At 37.7% G+C, this 21,681-nt stretch overlaps 1 protein-coding gene across 1 annotated transcript in view; it reads left to right on the top strand.

The window, feature by feature from the left end:
- The window catches only part of ESR1 (estrogen receptor 1), a 161,829-nt gene that overhangs the window by 135,143 nt on the left and 5,005 nt on the right, over positions 1-21,681 (top strand). Inside the window, 4 exon segments of the mRNA XM_015620605.3 lie at positions 1,107-1,245; positions 13,055-13,188; positions 19,555-19,738; positions 21,463-21,680. Coding sequence (XP_015476091.2) covers positions 1,107-1,245; positions 13,055-13,188; positions 19,555-19,738; positions 21,463-21,680 — 675 coding nt within the window.

The raw sequence follows: 21,681 nt of genomic DNA, 5'->3' as shown, positions 1-21,681 counted from the left end.
ACACGAGACTGAAGTAAAACCCCCTGCCATTTTAGGGCTGGTAAGGTAGTCTACCCTGTATTCTGAAGATTAATCATTAAAATTACCCCAAAAAATTATAGCAAGGTTCAATGATGTTTCACTTGTAACACAGAGTAAAAGACAAATAAGATCTATTTTAAGGCAACTTCTGCACATTTTATTTTAGGAAGTTCATTCTAATTTCAAGGAATAACTTACGCAAGATCTAATAAATCGTATTGTGCAATCTCCACTTTGATTATATTTTTGGATTAAAAATAACATTCATGAAAAGTGAGAATTCAAAACAGAACAACAGAACAGACAATAATTCAATCTCTTGCATGAAATGAACACAGGGAGGACCACTGTGATTATGGTTTCGCATCTACCTTCACCATTATTCTTTGTTTTTCATTTTTTGTAGTATTGTTATAAGCCGTCTCTTATTTTGCATTCATTGTTTCTAAACAATGTTTAAATACAAAGTACTTCCTCCATGTTCTATAGTCCAGTAGGAATATAAGCAGGTGTTTCATCAGTGAATTCTGATTGTGCAAAGATCAGCATTTGCTCAGTAGTCTATTTGAAATGCTCTGTTGGTCCCTCTTCCACAGGGGTTCCACACTTTCAGTATGGTGAATTGTCCGTGAGTCTGTAAACAACATTCCACCAAGAGAATTGGTCTTGGCTTAGCTGATTAGAACTGTCACTTCATTTTATAGCAGGCATTTTTCCATTTTGCCTTTTGCCCCAGGCAGCCTGGTGCTGGAGCAGACAGATGCCCCTTTCTGCAGCATGCACCTGGATTCCCAGGCCCCTGGCAACAGGTGTGGGGATGGAGATGCTGTCCAAGCTCTTGCCCTGATTTCTGGGGAGAGTACAGCCAGCGCAAAAACAATAGGATGGAAAGTTCTGACTTTTCTGGCTGACACTGGGAACCCTGGTGGACAAAACTCAGCCCAAAATACAAAGAGAACGAATGTCTGTGTTATTGCTCTTTCTGGTTATCCAATTCTAAAGCACTTTTTAACCTAGTTCTCTGAATAATGATATTCCACTTACAAAACTGGAGTGTTTTTACTGTCTCCTATTTATTCTTTCAGGATTTGTGGATTTAACACTCCATGATCAGGTCCATCTACTGGAATGTGCCTGGTTAGAGATACTGATGATCGGCTTAGTCTGGCGCTCCATGGAACACCCAGGAAAGCTTTTGTTTGCACCTAACCTGTTACTGGACAGGTCAGTCTGCGTGTTGCTGCCAATTATTCAAGTTAATTTATTTCTGCTGCAATCAGATTAATTTTTAGCATGGTATCATCTCACTGATACTACAATTTGACAGTACTTCATATGTCAACCGGGCTTATAGTAGGTGAGACTGGAAAACGAACTCTAAAAAACCTAGAAATGCCCAGGAATATGATACTGCTCATTTATTAGACAAGTAACATGCCTGAGATCCATCTGCTGCTTGAAATACTTTCTTTCAAAGGCAGCAGTAAATTTCAGTTAAAATCTGTACTGTTGCAGAAGTAACTTAAATTAAAAACTGAACACTATTCATCTAATTCAGATAGGTTTTTTTGTTTATTTAAAATCTGTCTAGTTTTTCTTAGAATTAATTTATCCAAGCAGACAGCAAAATTCTGGAAGAAAATCCTCATAGGATCACAAGTGCAGTCTTATTTATTTATAAAGAATATATGAAGTTTGAGGGGTTTTTTTCCTCATGAAAACTGGAGGCAAATATGACAAACAAGTGCTTGCTTCCTTCACTAAGCCTTTTTTTTTAGCCAGTCTTGCTAATATGCTAAATATTTCTAAGAGAAAAAAATATGCATCTGCGCTGTATGACAGTATCCTGGATATTAGCTGTCAGTCTTCACATTAAAAGCAGGAAGACTGATAATTTAAAACATATTTTCTGCTATCTTAATATAAACTCAAGCTCTCCTTTTCCTAGTCATGGGGAAAAAAATTGATGAAAAATTTCAATTAAATTTTCGGAAAAAATTGCTTAGGATAGAGTCATCTTCGCTATTGGTGGTCCTCTTAGTTGAAGACTACTGCCCACACAGCAGAGTGGCAGGGGAGAGCTGCTGTGTGCACTTCAGGGCAGACTTTGGCATCTTGGTCTAGACTGGAAGTGACAGAAGAGCCAAGCTGAGACGGACTACACAGAGAGACAGCTAAGAGCTGGGCAAGCTTCACCTCAAGCTGACCTCCTCACGTAGCTGCAGGGGCAGAGGGGTTGCAACAGAAAGTTGAGGGCAGAGCCTTCAGCTGCTGCAGCCACCAGCTGTGTAAATTAATCATAATTCTCATTAGCAGAAATATTTCTCATGATCAACTTGCTCTGCTGACTGTGGAGTACTGAGTTCTGTGGCTGCACCCATGCAGTGTTAGTCCTTTGATTCCCTGCCCTCTATGTGCACACACCTCCCAGGATTTACTTTCAGCAAGTTAGTAAAATTCATATGATGACACCTGACAGGATAAAACATAATATTTCACAGTAATAGAGAAATATTTATTGCCTTAGGAAAAACCTTATTCCACTTTTTTAAGCAAAATGATCTGTGAGCTGTGGAACTAGATGAGTATAAAATACATTCTCATTTTAGGTACAGAAAATATCTGCTTGTCTAAATGTAAGTATAGTCATCACAAAAAAACCCAACAGTTTTAAAATAATTTTGAAATTTTGGTCTTCCTTAAAATCCCCATGATCTCAGTAAAATGGAGTTTGAGCAGTTGTCTACTGTTGGATTAAAGAAAGCAATCACATGCAAGTAGAAACACATATTTCTTCAGGGCTCTTTGTTTTTTGAGTTTCAATTAATACTGTAAAAATGTGGATCTATTACATCTACTAATTTTAAAATAATAAGGAATGTGTTTCTAGGTCATCATATACTTGCCTCAATCCATTTGGTAGTGATATTTGCTGAAAGTAAAATAATAAATTACTTGACTCTGGGAAGCACCGATATGCTAATCAGTTAACTAACTCTTAATTTACTAGTTAATTAGTGCTAGCAATATTTTGATGTGTTAATTTGATTTAGGCAAATTGGCTTTTGAGAATGTTACAGAGCAAAAATATGTTTGTCAGGTTTGAGAGGGCAGGACAGACACTGATTCAAAGCCTGTTTCACTCAATGAAGTCCTTCCACTAAGTATTCATAGAACCATAAAATGGTTTGGGTTGGAAGGGATCTGAAAGATCACTAGCTCCAGCCCCACTTCCATGGGCAGGGACACCTTTCACTAGATCACATTGCTCAGATCTCCATCCAACACTTTTGTATTTAGTGAAAATTCCATATTGTTAATACAGAGCTTTACCATACTTCGTGTATGCCTCTAGATCTCTGTGATCATTCTGTTGCAGATTTTAACACCCCTTTCATTTTGTCATCCTGGCTTATCCTGATTCTAACAGATTCTTTCTGTCAAGAATCTTTGATATATGTAGTCATTTGTATACATCTATTCTTACAGCTTAGGTCGCACCAAATTTTGTTACACAACTTTTTTGTCTTTTGGCTAGATAAATACAGTCTTGTTAACATCTATCTGAAATGTCATAAAAATAACCTTTTAGCTTTTCTGTTCTTTGAAAAAGCATGATCTTTCTTCTTCAATCTCACTCCTCCTACTTGGGTCATATTACACATATGCTTGTCTTGTCTCTGAAGATCTTTTAGAAACTATATTTTCTAATTCTATGCAAGTCAACCAGTTACATTTTCAAATAAATACTTCTTTAACTTTCCTTTGCAACAATTCACACTTGGAAGAGTCCTTGAAAATATCTGTAAAGCAGACCTTAGTTATTAATTCTATGTTCCTTTTTAAAATTTTTCTTTGCCTATAAGAAAATAATTACACACCAATTAAGCTGACAGTATGTGTAGACTGCTGTCTTCTGTATGGATGAATATAATCCCATTATCTCTTTTTGTTCCCAGTCTGCATTGTAATAAGGCAGTGTATTTTGTGAGGTAATGCACCCTTTCTTATTCTGTTAATGCATTACCCAAGCACTTGAGTCTTGGTTCAAAATCAGAAATTTTAACAGTCTGTCAGTTACATAGGACTGGTAGATCTTTTACAGTGTACAACTGCTGCTATTAAAATGCTCAAATCACAATAATTATAGATTAGAAAAACAGGCTCAATCAGGAAATACAATGTCACACTCAGAGTGCTTGCAATTAATGTATAGTACATAATAAAATCAAATAATAAATTCAAGTATTTTATATTCTTGTTTTTGAAAATTAGTATATTGTAAAAGGCAAATTTAGAATAAAAGGCTTAGGCTTCTAGTAGGACAAACCAGATGTTTCCTGTCTGGAGGGTTCCCAAGAAACTAGGCTTTAAAAATGTCATTAGACCAGGGTTGAAATTTGTCAGGCCTGGCAGTAGACTGCTTATAATTTTGAAGAAAACATAATGTTTCTTCAGGAATAAGAAAGTTATATTTTACTATATTTTTGAAGGATTTGTTGCATTCAGATATGCTGATCCCAGGTTACTTGAAGGCTTGAAACATAATTATAAAGAAAGTCATGATAGAAATAGCTGGATTGCTGAATCTCACTGGAAACATTCTCAGTATCAGCAAAATGGGAAATTCAGTGCTGCATTTTAAAAAGGAAGCCTGGTGACCACAGTAAAAAAACTGATGGGATGCCATCTGAAGAAGAGAATTGACTGAAGTTGAATTAATATGACATAGTGATAAAGAGTCACTGTGCATTTTGTTAAGAGGAAGCCATGAATACATTGAAGTCCTTTTAGAAATGAACAAGCAAGTAAATGACAGACATCTTGTTGAATTTCCAAAAAGTATTAAACAAGTTGCAAATTTTATGCAGACAAATGTGATGGAATGTATATAGGAGAATAATTATTCTGATCTTCCTAAACAGCATTCTAAGTTGATCTTTCCATCTCACTCTTATCAGCAATTAGTTCTAGGGAACCACCAGTTCTTTGTTTGCCAGTAGTCAGACTGCAGCTTTCCTTCCCCCACCTCTAGAATCTTTGCAACAGGAAGTAGAAATAATACAGATCATTGCCATTCCTCTGTTTAATTCTGTGCTTTATCCATGCTTGGAAAACTATGCCTTTCTGATTTTCTTTGTCTTGACAGCAATACTGAAAGAATAGGAGAGGTACCCAGAGGTGTTGCATAGGTAATTAAATAGAGATATGAGCTTTGCTACAAAGACTAACTAAATGGACTGACTTCTCTGCCTGTGATATTCATTAGAAGAAGAAGAACAAAGCAAAGATGATGGGATTTATATACAGTCATGAGGATGTTGAGAAGATGTGTGGTAATCCACAACCTATTATCTCTTCCAGCCCAGCACTAGAGATAGTCACTTGAAAACAGCAGATCCAAATAATGCCTGTGTGCTTAGCCCACAGCTAAATATACCTTTGATATGAGACATTATGGCTGTCATCATGTTACTTCCTACTGTTATTTTTTATCATGATTGTAAAAAATCTCTCGTAGCAAAGAAATCTGTCTAGGGACTTAAAAATTTTCAGTTCAATGTAGTCAGTATTTCTGTGTTTCCCTTGGGTTTTTTCCTTCTTTTTATGGAGAAAGCTAGTCTGTTTTTTAGGGTTCGTTTTAATTTGGAAACTTACTTCCACTTCCAGTGTTTGATGAAGATTTTTCCTTGCCTCTAAATAGAAGAATTTTCCTTTTATTGACTTTGGTATTGAGCAATGGCAGGAGACTGAATCTCTTTAAACTGCAACTAAAACAAATAGTAAAAAACCAGCATTGTGTGACAGGGTAGCTGAATAATTTACTTTCATGTCTTTCATGGCTCTTTTTCCAACTTTTCTCACTATATCTGAAAAGAATCTTTTAAGTTCTTTATGCAGATATTTTGATAGACATAAAATTAGATACTGCAGAAGAGCATCAAGATGAAATCTGAGTATGCTTTTCCAGTCCCTCAACTTGTAAAATCTTCCAAATGTCTGAGGACACCACACTTGTCTGTCATTTCAGTAAGAGCACAACATTTCATGTGAAATTGTGGATGCATTAATTACCATTGATTTATTAGAACAATTGAAGCAAAGTGATCCCAAGTGCTTGATTAAGAACGCTTCCTTAGTGACCTGTTTTTATTTATTTAAAAAGGGAAAAGTCCATAGGCAACAAGTATATCATAATTTTCCCTTCAAAATGGATTTGAAAAGCAATTGTACATTTACTTTTCATCACATCTTTAATAGCAATAGATTCCATCCAGAAAACCCAGCTCAAAATATCATTTTGTCATTAGGCTACTTACTTGATAGAGCTGACCGAACTCACTTGTAGAAAGTTACGGAATCTCTTGAAATAATTAAATTACTCTTTCATCTTTCACTGTAGGGTTGAATTTTGAGATGTATTATTATACTGCAGACCCTGTAGAATGAAAAAACCCTGAACTATTACAAGAGACAGAATTATAAAACATAAAAGTATGAAAAATTACTTTATTGTGAATCAGTCTTTTACTGTCTCTTTGAGCAAAATTCAAAGACTACCCAATTCTGTAATTCAAACAACTTAAATGTAAAATCAGGAAGATCTTTCCAGACTCTGGGGAAGTGCTGGGTGATGCTCAAAGTGATGAATTCTTAAAAAAAGACAAAAAAAAGAAAGCCCCCTCTCATTATGAGCTTCACATCTTCATAGTTTTCAGCTGATAGATTCCCAGGGGGATTTGTAGGCACAGAAAAGAAGTTGTCAAAGAAAATGTAATAATTCTGGATTCAAGATAGCCCCTACACAAATTATGAGATTACTTGTTCATCTAGTAACCCTGACCTTGGAAGCTCAGGCCCCAGTTCTAGGTCACATTGTACTGTGATGTTGTTAATTCCAAAATCAAACTTTCTCTGCATTTCTGATATGGAGAGAATTTTGAAATGTTTTTTGGCTATGTGGTGACTCAGACTGAATATAAATCAAACTGGAAAAGGCCCTCCTGTAAATCAGAATTACTTTTATTTGGCCAATTACTTTAGCTTTATTATTCCAAATGGAGAGAAAATAATAATTTTCTAATCTAAATGTCTTAAATGTGACCAAAAAATAATCAGTTTTCTTAGAACTATCATAGCAGCATATTAGGGACTTTTTTTCCCACCTGGCATATTTGTGGACCCATTTCACATTATATTTTCCAAAGAGAAAAATCTTTTAACGTTATTTAGTAGCTAATTGTCTCTGTGTTTCTGAGCTGACTGACAGCTGCTTAAATGTACAGAGTATTACTCTTACCCTATTTGCCTAGGTGGTCTTCCAGTCAGGAAAGACACTTCACTGGCTACCTGGCTCTGAGGACAAGTGTCAAGCACGTGGGAGCCCAGGTGGTGCAGTCCATGGGGGCTGCTGAGGAGAAGGGGCTTGAGGCAGAATGGACAGATCCTGCAAGGCAACAATTGCTTGTGTAGCTGGTGTCAACGGCAGGGATTCAGCTATTTCATCATGGAACCTGCTGTGAGGATCAAGGGTGTCTAGGAAAAGAAATCTGTACCATAAAGTGGGGCAAAATCATGATTTTCACAGGCTGGCCAACCTGGTGAGGGAGATGTAAACCAGGATGATGTGGACAGGAAAGACATAATAACAAAATCTCTTAGTAGGGAACCTCCCTAAGTATGTGCATGCACAAAAATACAGAATTGCCTTCAGGACACCGCGGTGGGGGAAACTTCATAAACTTTCTGAGAATTCAGCACAACTGGGTGCCCTCTGAGGCAGCAGTTCTCCCCTCCCAGACTGCCTTAGGAAGAGCTTTAGCAGCACCTGGGGGTAGGGGATGCTCTCTCACTGCTCAGACATGCTGTGGCAAATCTGGAGTGCCATGTCCAGTTCTGAGCTACCCTGAACAAAACAGACATGTACATACAGGACTGAGGCCAGTGATGGGCCACAAAGAATGGACTGGAACTACTCTCATACAAGGGGAATCTGAGAAGGCTCAGATCTGATAAATATTTAATGGGGTGGGGGGAAGTAATGATGGCAGAGGAAGATTCTTCTCAGTGATAGGACAAGATGTTTTGGAGTCTCAGTCCTTGGAGATACTGAAAACCCAACAATATGTAGGCCTGAGCAGGGCCTCTGAACTAGATGATTTCCAGACAATTCGTGCAATGTCAACAGCTCTGGTAATCTGTGACTAACTATAGGTGAAAATAACATTAAAATATATATTTGGGATTTTTTTTGGTTTTTTTAAAATTGATAAGTGTGCTACTTCATATTGATTGCAAATATTTTTCAATGATGACCTTTAAATCTTGGACTAATTTTATAACTTTTGAATATGTTTTAGCCAGCAACTGACTGAAAAATATTTGTTCTTAAGCTTATACTGAATAAGAAACAATGGGCTCTTAACAGTACACTCTGGAAGAGCAGGTTGTAATACCAGCCATCGACTGTAGTCTATGAAGTTCCCCAGGGTGTGTTAATTGAAAGCCAGTATTCAGGGAGAAATGGGATGAGCAAAAGATGTTGTCTCTGAAGGCTTATGAACAAGTCAATTAAAAAATCCTCTAATCCCCAAACCAAAAACCACACAGAAAACAACAAAACAGGACTGTAGAACAAGCCCTGTATATAATTAATTGGTCCCTCTCTGTAGCTCACACCTTCATGACCACCTACCACTTTTTGACTGATTTGTGTGAAGGTGCAAACTTGATTGCTGTGAACAAAACAACATTTTTTTCCCAAAGCAAAATGATATTTAACCTCCTGGATACTTACAGAACTATATTCCCTTTATCAGCAGGATTTGCATCTGACACCATGATTTACTTTACACTTGGTGGTTTCTGCTTTTCTCTGTGACTTCATTTCAGATTGCTGTTTTGTTCTAGAGCTTTGGGGTTAATTTTTTTCAGATTTTAATTTTTTCCTGCTTATTTTTCCCTAACCTTTTCCACAGTCCTTTGGTATTACTGGTTAAGTGCAGGATGGTCTGAAAGAAAAATTTTCCGCTGATAACAATTTTCTCATCTTTTAATGACTGATAAAGCGCAGCATTTAGAGAGAAAAAGGTGGAATCCTCTGTAAGTTAAGTAGCCCTATAATACTTGTCTGGACATTATACATAAAACTCTCTGGCAGTATTGAAGGCATCCCAGTAGATGTTCTTGATTTGGTTTTAAATCCTTGCAAATGGAGCTTTCCTGATATCCCTCTTCCTTAAGCTGTTTCAGTGCTTTGCTTTACATAGGAGTAGAAGGTTTCTACCAGTGTCTATTAATAGAACTAGTTTATATAGAATACATTAATGTATATAAGGTTCATCTGTTGTTTGGAAGTCTGTGTACAGACTTACTGTTCTCCTCTTGTGTCAGAGCACAGGCATTTGAATTGTCTGTGAATACCCTCTTTTCTAACTGGGGATGTGAATGTTATCCTTGCAGCTTTTCTCTCCTACATTTCCTAACCTACCTTTAGGCTTAGGAGCACATCCTGTGCCAAGCCTTGCTTAGAGGCTTCATCACCAAGTTACTAAGTCCACTTTTGAAGCTGATATTCCCTCTCCTAGCCATGTGCATCCCATCTGTTCTTGGCAGTCCCTTTCCATCAAATGAGAAACCATGGTAAAAGAAGAGAGAGAGAGATAACAAAAAGTCAGAATTTGTTTTGATGGGTGCATCTGTCTTTAGCATTTCCCTTTGAATGAAAAGTTTATTGAGAACATCCATTGAGTCCTTGAGTCCCTGTTCCCTTCACCCAGGCACCCTTCATTATTAATTTTTACTTGATCCTGTGCTTCTGTTAAAGGCATTCCTGGTGTCTAGGTTTTTCCCAAGACTTAAATAAAACCTAGATTCTTATTCCTACATACAGTGGAATAGCCCTGGTACTGCTACCACTATCAGTGGTAGATAGGCATTGGAGGGAGGGAAGCCATTATCCTGCTTTTTTTTGGCACTCATTATCTGGAATACCATATCCAGTTATTAAAGGAAATATATTAATAAACTCCAGTAAACATAGTGGAGAGCCACCAAGGCCAGACCCCATGCCTTGTGGCTGGAAGAAGTAGATTTGTTCTGCCTGGAGGAGAAAGGGCTTCTAAGTCTGCATAACCTACAGTCCACAAGGAGGTTATCAAGGCTCTTTATTAAAATGCCTGCTGGGAGACTGAGAAATGGGAGCAATAAATTGAAGCAGAGGAGGTATTGACTGGATGTAGAGGAGGAAAAAAGCATGATGATGAAAATAATTAAGCTGAGAGAGGTTGTGCAGTCTCCATCCTTGGAGATTTTCAAGACAAGCACTGCATAAAGCCTCGAGTGAGCTGACCCCACTTTGAGTGGGAAGCTGGACTAAAGTAATTCTGAATTGCCCTCTGGCCTGGATGGTGCTGTGATTCTATAGACCTACTGAAGTTAATGCACATAGTACTTTTATGCAGTCACTTAAGACATTTAATTCAAATTAAACTTTCCTAAACATTTCCCAATAGCCAAATTTAAAGGATTCTTTTGAGAATACACTGTGAAGCTTTGCAGTAAACAAGCTTTTCTTGTCTTCAGTAAGATGAGAGTACACAAAGACAACAGCAAGATGGTAGGATAAAGATAATTGTTAAATCTGTTGCTAATTTGTCCTTCAGGAAAGTTCTCTAGGCTTTCCCAGATATGCCTCCTTATCAAGTAGACACATTACTGTGAAGATACGATCGTATTATCAGCTTATGTTAGAAAGTTAGAAGGCAGTTGAGGAGAACTGCAGATTCCAGTTTCAGATAGTTTCTTGTTTTCTATGACAAAGAAAATAATTGTTGTAGCCTAAATAATAAAAAAATTATAACAGAACAGTATTGCAAAGATACTTAGCTCCTGCAGTTCCTGTTGATATCAATGGAGCTGGATCTGCTTCCCACCTCCGAAAATAAAGCAGAAATTTCTAGGTCATTCCTTGCACACATTAATACCTAAAGCTGGGTATATAACCACCTAAAATACATTACCTAAAGAGATACTATTTTTTTTTTCTCTTATGGAGTAGCCTGGTCTTTCACATACACAGCAAATAGCAAAGCAAAAGAGATAAGGACCTATTTAGAATTTCTTAAATTTATATAATTTTTATTAATCCTCTGTCATATGAATTCAGTTGATGGGAAAGAGGCACACATGTTGATTTAAGCACATGGAATATATGTTGCTGGGTTAGGGGTTTTTGTCCAGAGGTTATACTTGTCAGCACGAGAGTCACAATTGGAATATTGATTTTGTAAACTACAGTCTGTTGTAGGTTGGGAATAATTCTTATTTGCTATTAAAATGTCTGTCTTAGGAGGCATCATAAGGCATGTTAAATGGTCTGATTTTACAAATAGCTTCCTGTTTCTTTTTTTATCCTCTGGTCTTGACATGCAAATTTTGGAATTTGTTTGGACTTTGTAATATTTTGAAATGTTTTGAAAGCTGGAGGCAGTAGTTTTTATGGGTTCTAGGGACCAAACAGATATCTCAGTCAGACATGAAGATGTGGGGTTTTTTAATACGGATCATTTGTCTTTTGATCCACGGAAACTTTTCATTTCTGCAAAATTCTGAAATACTAAATTCATAAACAAACTTTTATTGGGGTATTATTTAAAGGTATAATTAAAGGATTCTAGTCCTCTGCACTAAACTCTATAGAGAGGAAATGAATCTTTCTATCGTGTTGGGCGAACATATTGTATCAGAAGCATTGAAACTTGTCCTGATGCCTTGGAAAGTGCAAGGAAACTTCTCAGTCTGCAGTCAGAAGGGAATATGTCTGCTTTGTCTGAGGGTTCAGACATCAGCTACAGGTTCTCAAAAGCACAATTGTGTTAAGACTTGAAGCAAGCGTCTCTATGCCGGTAGGTTTCTAGTCACAATGGAATTAGGACATGCTCAATCTTTTTCATGCTATAAATCATAGTCTGTTCATTTGAAATTTCTTTTGCATTTCTACAAAATTCTTCTGCATTTCTACATGCTATATTGCATGTAGCAACGATCTTCCTAATTTTGTTTATGAAAGCCATATCTAAAAAGTATTATATTTCAAAACAGGAAATCACATGACTCATTAAGTCTCATATTAAAATTTCACCCAGGAAGACCTTAGTAAAAGTAAAAGTAGGTAGTTCTTGTAAAAGGTAGCAATGGAAATGGCCAAAAGATCTACTGATTAAATTTTCACAAAAAATAATTGTAATCTGCATTAATTCTTCAGCTTCAGGTTGAGTGGGCAAGATGAAAATTAGTGAGTGGGAATGTCTAGTACTGTGAGCAGAAGGAGATGGTTAATTGCCATTACTAATGAAGACTTTGAGATGTTCCAAACTTCAGCTTAGTTTAATTCTGCAGTGGAAAAAGTTACTTGATATGTGGAGTGAACTGATCGTTTTAATCAGTCATAAAAACGTGATTTTGGCCTCCTAGGTCCTTCTTGAGCTCATGAATCTTGAGCTTATTCTTTAAGGAGGAATTATGATGATGCTGAACATTGAGAGAAGTGTGTTGGATCATTAAAGTTTGCTCAGCCAGCTAGAAACAAGTGCAAATGGTTAGGGAGGGAGAAATGTAAAAACTGGGACCATTTCAGTTAAAGAGAGAAAAATGAAAGAAAGAGGAAGCAAAGTAACAAAAGCAGAACACATACACATGAATCAAAACATAGTTTAAAACAATTTTTCCTCAATATAAAGATTTGGTTGAGTTAATTTAAAATGTTCCACCACAATAATGCCTTTATGATGAGTTCCTGAAATAGATTTTTTTTGGAAATACAGTACTTAATAGTGTGTTTATTCTACTTGGAAGACTAAGAACAGTGTTTTTGTAATCACACATATATCAAATGTGCACAGAATAGGAAGTCACATACTTGCTCTTGAGCTGATGAAATCAAATTGGAGGGTATTGGTCCAAGGGGATGAAAACCTCATGGTACCACCAGGTTAAAACTGTAAATGTCTCCCCATTGATGGTATTCACACAGGAATCAAGGGAAATGTGTAGAGGGCATGGTGGAAATCTTTGACATGCTGCTGGCTACTGCTGCTCGGTTTCGCATGATGAACCTTCAAGGGGAGGAATTCGTGTGCCTTAAGTCCATCATCCTGCTCAATTCTGGTAAGTCCTGTGCTTTGCTGTCACTTGTGGCAATCGTGGCTGCTTCTGCATGTCATTGAACACTGCTTGCTGTCCTTAATGGTATTTTCATTTTGAGACAGCAGCAATGGAAATGGGTTTTCAACACAGATGCAGGCAGGACCACCAGGCAGGGGTGGAAGCAGTCGAACCTGTCTGGTGACATAGATGGGACCCAGGAAATGGATGCAGTGAGTAGATGACACACTGTGTGCAGCTGATACGGAGAGTGGTCACAGAAGTGCTTTGAACCAGATGCTGGCAGGTCTTAAAACTCTGCTTACAAGACCCTGAAGTAGCTGGGACCACACATAGGGCACCCAAAGGCAATGCTTAACTGCGGTGCTTAGGTGATGGCAAAATAAAAGGAAATACGGGCAAAAATGTGGTTGAGTTTATCATGGTTTAGTTTATATTAAATTATAGGTATCTAAAACTGATGCAATCACTTTCTACTTCCTTTATAGTTTTTGGCTGTAAATCTCATCCTGAAGTACACTTCAAATATAGATGACTAGATAACAAGTGTAAGTAAAGATACAGATATAAATATGTAAGGTTAGATGATTTGAATTTTATGTGAGATGACTGAAATAAGCAAATTTTACTTGAAGCATGTGAGAGAAAACTTCTGTTGCACACCAGAGGACTCTTTTCTGTTTGAAATGAGGAAAAAATCTCCAGACAATTTGTTTTTTATATTCAGAAATGAGACCCATGGTGTTCTCATGGAAATGACAGACATCTAAAATGATAATGTAGGCACCAAAGTAAAAATTTTAGACACAATTCTCTTGTAAGCTGTTAGCTGGTGACTAAGGATGTCAGTTTTCCAATGCTGAGGATTTACCCACTTGTAAAGCTTTTCCTGTTGCGTTTGAACCTGTAGATGGTACCACCCTCTAGAGAAAACAGATGTGGAGGGCTCTGTGTCCTTTTTGTCCTTTTTGTCTAACAGATCACTTGCCCAAATTGCAGGAAAAACAAATTTAGGATATTCCTATCAAAGGCTAACTGTAAAGGCAGCAGATGTTGGTTTATTGATCAGGCACTTTTCTTTATGGGAGCTTGGATGTGGTTTCCTCAAAGCTCAAGCAAAATTATATATTTATACTATCTAATATAAAATGCTTTATGTATTTTCTATGAGATATGAATGTGGTTCAGGTTTTATGGTTGTAACCAAGTGCCAAAAAGTAACATTTGAGGCAAGCAAGTGGCATATTAGGAATGAAGGGCTATTGTTCTTACCTTCGTTGCCAGGGTATGACAATCGTAATTACTGTTTGACATTTTATTTTCCTTTTATTGCCCTGATAATTATAACAGAATATTTCCTAGAGTTAAATATTCTTCCTGGAAAGTGAGGCTTCTCCAGAATTTAAGCTAAAATATTCAAAGGTAATTAACTTCTTAAAAAAATCTAGAACATGTAATGGATTTATAAAAATTTTAAATAAAAAAATAAAAAAAAATGAATTAGAAAAAATAGAACTGGAAGTTTGAACAAAACAAATTAGATGTCTGAACATGAAGAATTTAAGTAATTCTCTAGAGAAATTTTGTGCCTATGTCGTATTTATTTTATGTTGATCCATAAAACTGAAGTTTTTATTCAGACAAAGCCCTGCCAGGCATCACCATCTCATAAGCACATCTCACTGTGTTAATGGGATTTTTTGTTACAATATTCCCTTAAGAAAAAATAGCAAAAAAGTAAAATATTAAAAAAATAAATTAAAAATATATATATATATATATAGAGCAAGTGAAGTCAGTGATAATGAGAGGCAAATTTCCTTCTGCACGTAAGAGAGATTGGACCACTGTAAACTCTATGTATATATGGTCACAGAATGTATGTCTATCATACTTATCTATCATCACTATCATCATAGTTTCTGACTGTCAGACACTCTGGATGCTCAAATTAAGAGGCATTAGATTGCAGTACAGATAAGTATGGTAGAGATAAGTAGCTTGATTTGGGGTATGTGTAAGAGTTGTGTGTTTGGCGTAGATCCTCTGAAATATCTTCAGGAGATGCTTTACTTCACAGAATGTAGCCTTACATAAAGCATTGGACAGATATGAAATGTGATGTGCTCTGAAGCACATGGCTGAGAGAGCTGAGTTGGTTCACCCAGGGAAAGAGAAGGTAAAGAAGGGTCTCAGTGCAGCTGAAGAGGAGGTCATGGAGCCAGGGCCATGGGGACTGGGCCAGACCCTTCTCAGAGGCACAAGAGGAAAGGACAACCTGCAATGGAGACAAACCTCAGCAAGGGAGATCCTGAGCAGATAAACAGAACAAAAACTACCCAGTGAGAGGTATAGCACTGAAAGAGGTTGGCCAGAAGGATGGTAGGATCTCAATCCTTGCAAATACTCAGAACTCAGCTGAACAGAACTCCAGGCAGCTTGATCTAACCCTGAAAATACCACTATTTGAATAAGAGGATGAACTAGATGACCTCCAAACCTACCCTAACCTGATTTCTTTCTGTGAGTGCATATGTAAATATTCACAAATCTTCTACTAAAGAAACAGCAGATAAATGCACAATGAATTTTTGGCTTATTATGCTGTCTGTATTATATGCGCATGTGATTAAACCAGCAGATCTCGAAATTATTTAAACAAGTGGATTAATTAAACAAATAGGGCTAATTATCTTACATCTCATGTTTAAAAGCAGTCTGCATTTTCATTCTAAAGCTTTGTGTGGATTTAATTCACTGAGTGTACACAAACATTTCTTTATTAAATCCTTGGACATCTGCTAGTCTCTTCACATGAAGTAGTGTTGTTTATTGCCTTTGTTGGACATTTCTGATTTTGCAGCATCTTTCAAGGCTGTTTAATATCTTAACACTCCTTTTCCATGTGGTTTTGGACAAAATGCAATTTTTTATTTTTTTTTTTTTAAGTTTTCCTCAGTGCCTGTGGAAAGGATGGAAGGCTGTGTTTGTAAAGCAAGGTAGATGCTTACACTACTTCCACAGTTTTCCTGAGATGCCAAAGTAACAGCAGGGACATCACTGTGTCCAGCTAAACAACTAACCTGAATGTGCCACTCTAAAACTGTGCAATAAATCTTTTGACTAAAAAACCAAGGTAGCATTTTTGAAAATCACATTCAGCTGTTCCTTAACATTGGAAAATAAGTATTAGAATCATGAAAGGGCAACATGATGCCTGATTTTTTACTTTTGAATATTGGAGGAGTGCTGCTATGTGGAAAAGCAACAGGCTTTGGGTAAATTTGGGCAAACAGTAATTTTGGACATGAAGATGTAGGTCATATCTGCCTTAGCAGCAGACTTACCTAATTAGTTAGCTGGTTAGTCCACAGAGATGGAAAGATTTGGCTGATTTGATGCATACTGGAGACCTCCAGTTCCATGTGATCCATTGTTCCACGTGACTGCTTGTTATTCTTTTCTCCTGATGTTTTCCAGTTCCTGTTAAATTGTGCTTCTTATGTGTTTCTTTATTTTCGGGGGCTGGATGGTTCCAGGAGTGCATGGTACAGAGATTAATTTCCTCATACCTCAGCCTGTCTTGCTACAGCTTCAGAGCAATTGGGTGTAGTGGAAGAGGAGCCTTTGGTATTGTTCTGTGATTGTAAAATGTAAAAATATTTAAAACTGGGGTTTATTGTGACAGAAAACATGTTGAGGGCATTCTCTTCTACAGAAACATGCAACAAATACATATATATATATATAGACATATATATACACATACACATACACATATACATATACATATATATATATATGGGCATGGACCAACAAGCCTTGCTTGGCTGTAGCATGGTGCTTTCTCTGTTCTTGCACCTGTTAGGTTTTACAACACTGACCTACAGAAAGAGCTGGAAATCAACCTGGTAGCTATTCAACTTAGGCTTGGAAAGGCCTTGGAGACTGTTAAATTTCACTTTGCTAAGGCAATTTTCTGCACCCTTATTTGAGAACTCTGCTTGGATGTGTATGAGTGTGTGCCAGCATGTTTTTTTTTGGCAAATCTCTGGTCAGTGGCCTGGGGCAGGAGCAATCACTCTGAGGATGTAGAAAGGAAAACTAAACATAATTTTCCTTGGCAGTTATTGACTGGCAGTTGCCTGAATTCTCTACAGTTATTGGGGAGTGCTTTTTTGATTTACAGTTTTTAATAGCTTCTAGACTAGACCTAGGTGAGAAAAAATTCCTCCTAAAAGATTCTTTTCTTTTACTTGTTTCAGTAATATGAAGCTATGGGATATTGCTGAAAGAGCACAATAGGTTCTTGTGGCTGAAGTAAACTTCTCTTGAGGCACTGTGCATTTATGAGATTAGTATTTCCTTCTAGTGGATTGTGTTTTGCCAGTAATATTTAAGATTTTTGCCCTACAGGTAGGTGTTAAGCTATCAAGCTATTGACAGGTATATGTGAGGGTGGTTCAGAGTCAGCTGAGAAAGGTTCTGCTGAGAAAAGCCCCAGGACCAGTTTCTGTGAATTTCAGTAAAAATAATAGTAGCTATGAAAAAGTCTGTGAGAAAAGAGACCACTGTACTATCTATCTATATCAAATTTGAAGCAATACCATTACCAGAATTAAGAACTTTGACTGATGATTTTCAGAAGTTGTACTATGTTTGAGTTATCCTTTTGTTTTTTTAAAGTTTCTTGCTTACTGTTTCCCAGAGACACATTCACAAACACATTTACAGTTCTTTTTAGTACACAACACCCCAAATCATAAAAGCTACTTGCAGGTTACAGTAGTTCTAGGTCCTTGAAGTACCCAGATGATGTGAGGAGATGAGGTAGGCCAAGATGCTAAAAAAATCTCAGCTCCCTGACTGCTCAGATGCACAGCAAAGTGTCTTCACATCCAGCAGTAGCCCCAAGGCTGCAAGCAGTGAAAACAAGCTATAGCATATATGTCTGTCTGTGTGGGCATCCCAGTGTGTGTGTCTTTTATTCTTAATAGCACTACCTGTATTCCATATGCTGTTATATACGATGTTTTAAAGAAAAGCAAAACAAAATGTTATTCCAGAAACCATTTTTGCCAAGGACAAAATCCAGATCTCTTCTTGGCTCTGTGAGCTGATGCAGAAGGGCCAAAGCACAGGATTATATATTATAGATATTATAGATATTATAGATATTATAGATATTATAGATATTATAGATATAATATAATAGATATATTATATATATCATATATATATATAAAAATAAAATATTTTATATATATATTATAGACACAGGATGATGAACCCTATATGATGAAGCCAGTTTAATTGTATTACCATATGTACATCTTAAACCTCTGGTGCCTTAGGACTGGATTATGGCAATACGACCTGTTTAGAGTTATTGGTTCAGTCCAAAAGATTTAAAAACTGATGCTGAATGCAACAGCTCTCTTTTGGCAGCACAATGCTGTTTGTGACCTGATTCACATCAGCTGTGTGGTGTTGTCCAGAAAAAAAAAATCAAGATAAACCATCCCAAAATAATTTAGACTTTCCCGGTTTGGAAGCTGATGTGCTTCATGCTCCCAGGATTTACTATTAGAAAAACTCTTATGCCTGGATTAGAGGCTCTCGTAGATGATGTAGAGGGGCTGTTGAAGGGGGAGTTTAAAAGTGTTTTGTTCTCTGGAAAAAAATTTTATCTGGTACAATCTTTCAGGCTGCTCACTTTCAGCAATAAGCAATTCAAGACAGCTAAATTTGCACAAGTTGATTTGGACATGGTTTTTAAAGGAGAGTCAGTTTGGCAGGTGAAGGAGTGCACCCTTCAAGGCTTTTGCTTGGTTGGGAGGAATTTTTTGAGGAAAATGTCCATAAACAAACCCTGGTTTTGTTTACATGTTTCATAGTAACATTATTCAGTTCTAGATTGACTAAAAAATCATTAAAAATCAAATATTAAACAGTAGGGAAAATGGCAAAAGCCGCTGAAAGCGTGGGTTGGTTGGTAAGTATCGCAGAGTTCTCCAGGGGAACAGCATCTCCTCCAGGTTTCAGAGCCAAGTGGCCAAGAGAAGAGCACAGCTCACAGGTAGGTCTAGCTGCAGGTGTCACCCAGCACCTGGTACAGACCTTGGTGGGATCCAGGCAGGGAAGTGGCATTGTCTTCCTCCTTCTGCTTTTCCCACAGTGCCCAAATCCATGCTCCAGGGTCATTCAGAGCAGCAACCTGGCTGCCAAGCAAGAAAGCTATCCCACAGTCAGATCCCGTGGCGTAACACAGTTCAAGAGGTGCCACAGGGGATACCTTGGGCAACTCTGAATCCATCAAAGTAACTTTTATCTGTGGTTTGTTTGTTTTCTTTCTCCCTCCTACTCTAGGTGTGTACACTTTTCTTTCCAGCACCTTGAAATCTCTGGAAGAGAAAGACTATATTCACCGTGTCCTGGACAAAATCACAGACACTCTGATACACTTAATGGCCAAGTCAGGTCTTTCTCTGCAGCAGCAACACAGACGACTGGCTCAGCTCCTCCTCATCCTCTCTCACATCAGACACATGAGGTGAGAGCAAGCACACAGTCAGCACTTTGGTGCTGGGCCCATGCAAGAGAGGTGTCACAAATGCACACTTTTCCTTTATGGGTGGCAGTGCAAGCTCTGTGAAGGCCAGCTACAAAAAAAAAAATAAAAAATCCATATGAAAATATTTACCCCATTTGTCCCTCTTTTGTCATAATAGTGCTGATAGTTTGATAGAAAGCAGTGTCTCCTTTTAATTTTATGTGTCATAGAATAATAGAATGGCCTGGTTTGGAAGGGAACTTAAAGATCCTCTAGTTCCAACTCTCCAGATACAGGCAGGGATGCCTTCCACTTAGACCAGGTTGCTCAGAACCCTGTCCAAGCTGGCCTTGAACACTTCTAGGGATGGGGCACCCACAATTTCTCTGGACAACCTGCTCCAGAGCCTCACAACCCTCAGTACAGGATTTCTTCTGAGTACCTAATCTAAACCTGCTCTTTCAGTTTGAAGCCACACTCCCTTGTCCTGTCACTACATGCTCTTGTAAAAAGTCCCTCTCCAGCTCTCTTCTAGGCCCCCTTCAGGTGCTTCTCTTCTTCAGTTCTCTCAGCCTTTCCTCATAGGAGAGGTGCTTCAGCCCTTGGATCACCTTTGTGGACCTGCTCTGCACCTGTTCTAACAGGTCTAAGTTTTTCTCAGGGTGAGGACCCCAGACCTGGACACAGGTGTTGGAAAAGTACTGAGTAGAATATGAATGTAGGAGTGGCCTAGCTCTGCAAACTTTAGTCTCCTATATGATAAGATTTAATAAAACTATCACTTTTATGCAGCCACTTTTCACAAGTGACATGATTGCAAATCACTTTAGAAAAGAGATTTAGGATCATTATGTGAATTGTAGGGGTGAGGATAAATGCAGAGCTACTAAATTCCAGTCTAGAGGACCATGCCTTTTGCTAATCTGAGGTCAGCCACCTGACACACTGTTAGGAATTGCAGCAAGTGATTGTACCAAATTACCACCTAAGGTAGCTGCTCAGTGGATGAGGTGTTAACAGGATAAATTTCTACAAAGATAATCTATAGATTTTATTATTATGAAACCACAGGAGATGTTGCAACACAGATTTTAATTTTCATTGTTTCAGCTAATGAAATTTAAATTAGAGTAAACGCCGTATCATAGCTACTAAAGCTGAAACATGTAGATGTTATCTCCTGAACTGATACACAGATCTCTGGGGAAAAATCAAGGGATGTGTGCATGTGGTTTTTTTCATTGTGTCATTTTGTAGAGTTTCTTTGTCCTTGTGTTAATGAACCTTTTTCCTGCCCCTCTAAAAAGGGGGGGTGGGGTGGAATTTATATTATAATTCACATTATAAGTGAGCTTTTGCTAAGAAATTAGTTGATCTTATTTTCTAGGGAAAAAAAGGATGTATTTTTATTATGGGAAAGGCAGTCCCACCCACTTAGTTGCAGTGGCTAAGTTAAGAGTCTATGTGGTCAAGCTACTTTTTAGGAAGAGAAGAGCAAAAGAGGCACCTGTAGAAGGCAACTTGACTCCAGAAGTCTGCAACATTCTTTGAAGTTTCTGCCTTTTGCTTCACTGTAGCAGATGTGTACAGCAAATGCACTGCTAAGTTAATTGTTTTGTACAATACAGGATTTATATGAACCCAGAAAATATTATTAGCTGTTATCTTCCCTCCCCTTCATAGCATATTTGGAAAATTAACTGTTGTTTCATCACAACCCACAGCAACAAAGGAATGGAGCACCTGTACAATATGAAGTGTAAGAACGTAGTTCCACTCTACGATCTCTTGCTGGAGATGCTGGACGCTCACCGACTGCACGCCCCAGCAGCCAGGAGTGCTGCACCCATGGAAGAGGAAAACCGAAGCCAGCTGACAACTGCATCAGCTTCATCTCATTCCTTGCAGTCGTTTTATGTAAACAGCAAAGAAGAGGAGAATGT

Source organism: Parus major, chromosome 3 (genome assembly GCF_001522545.3).
Source record: "Parus major isolate Abel chromosome 3, Parus_major1.1, whole genome shotgun sequence".
Lineage (NCBI taxonomy): Eukaryota > Metazoa > Chordata > Aves > Passeriformes > Paridae > Parus > Parus major.
Note: the sequence above shows the minus strand (reverse complement) of the source record. Positions and strands in the feature narration are given on the sequence as shown.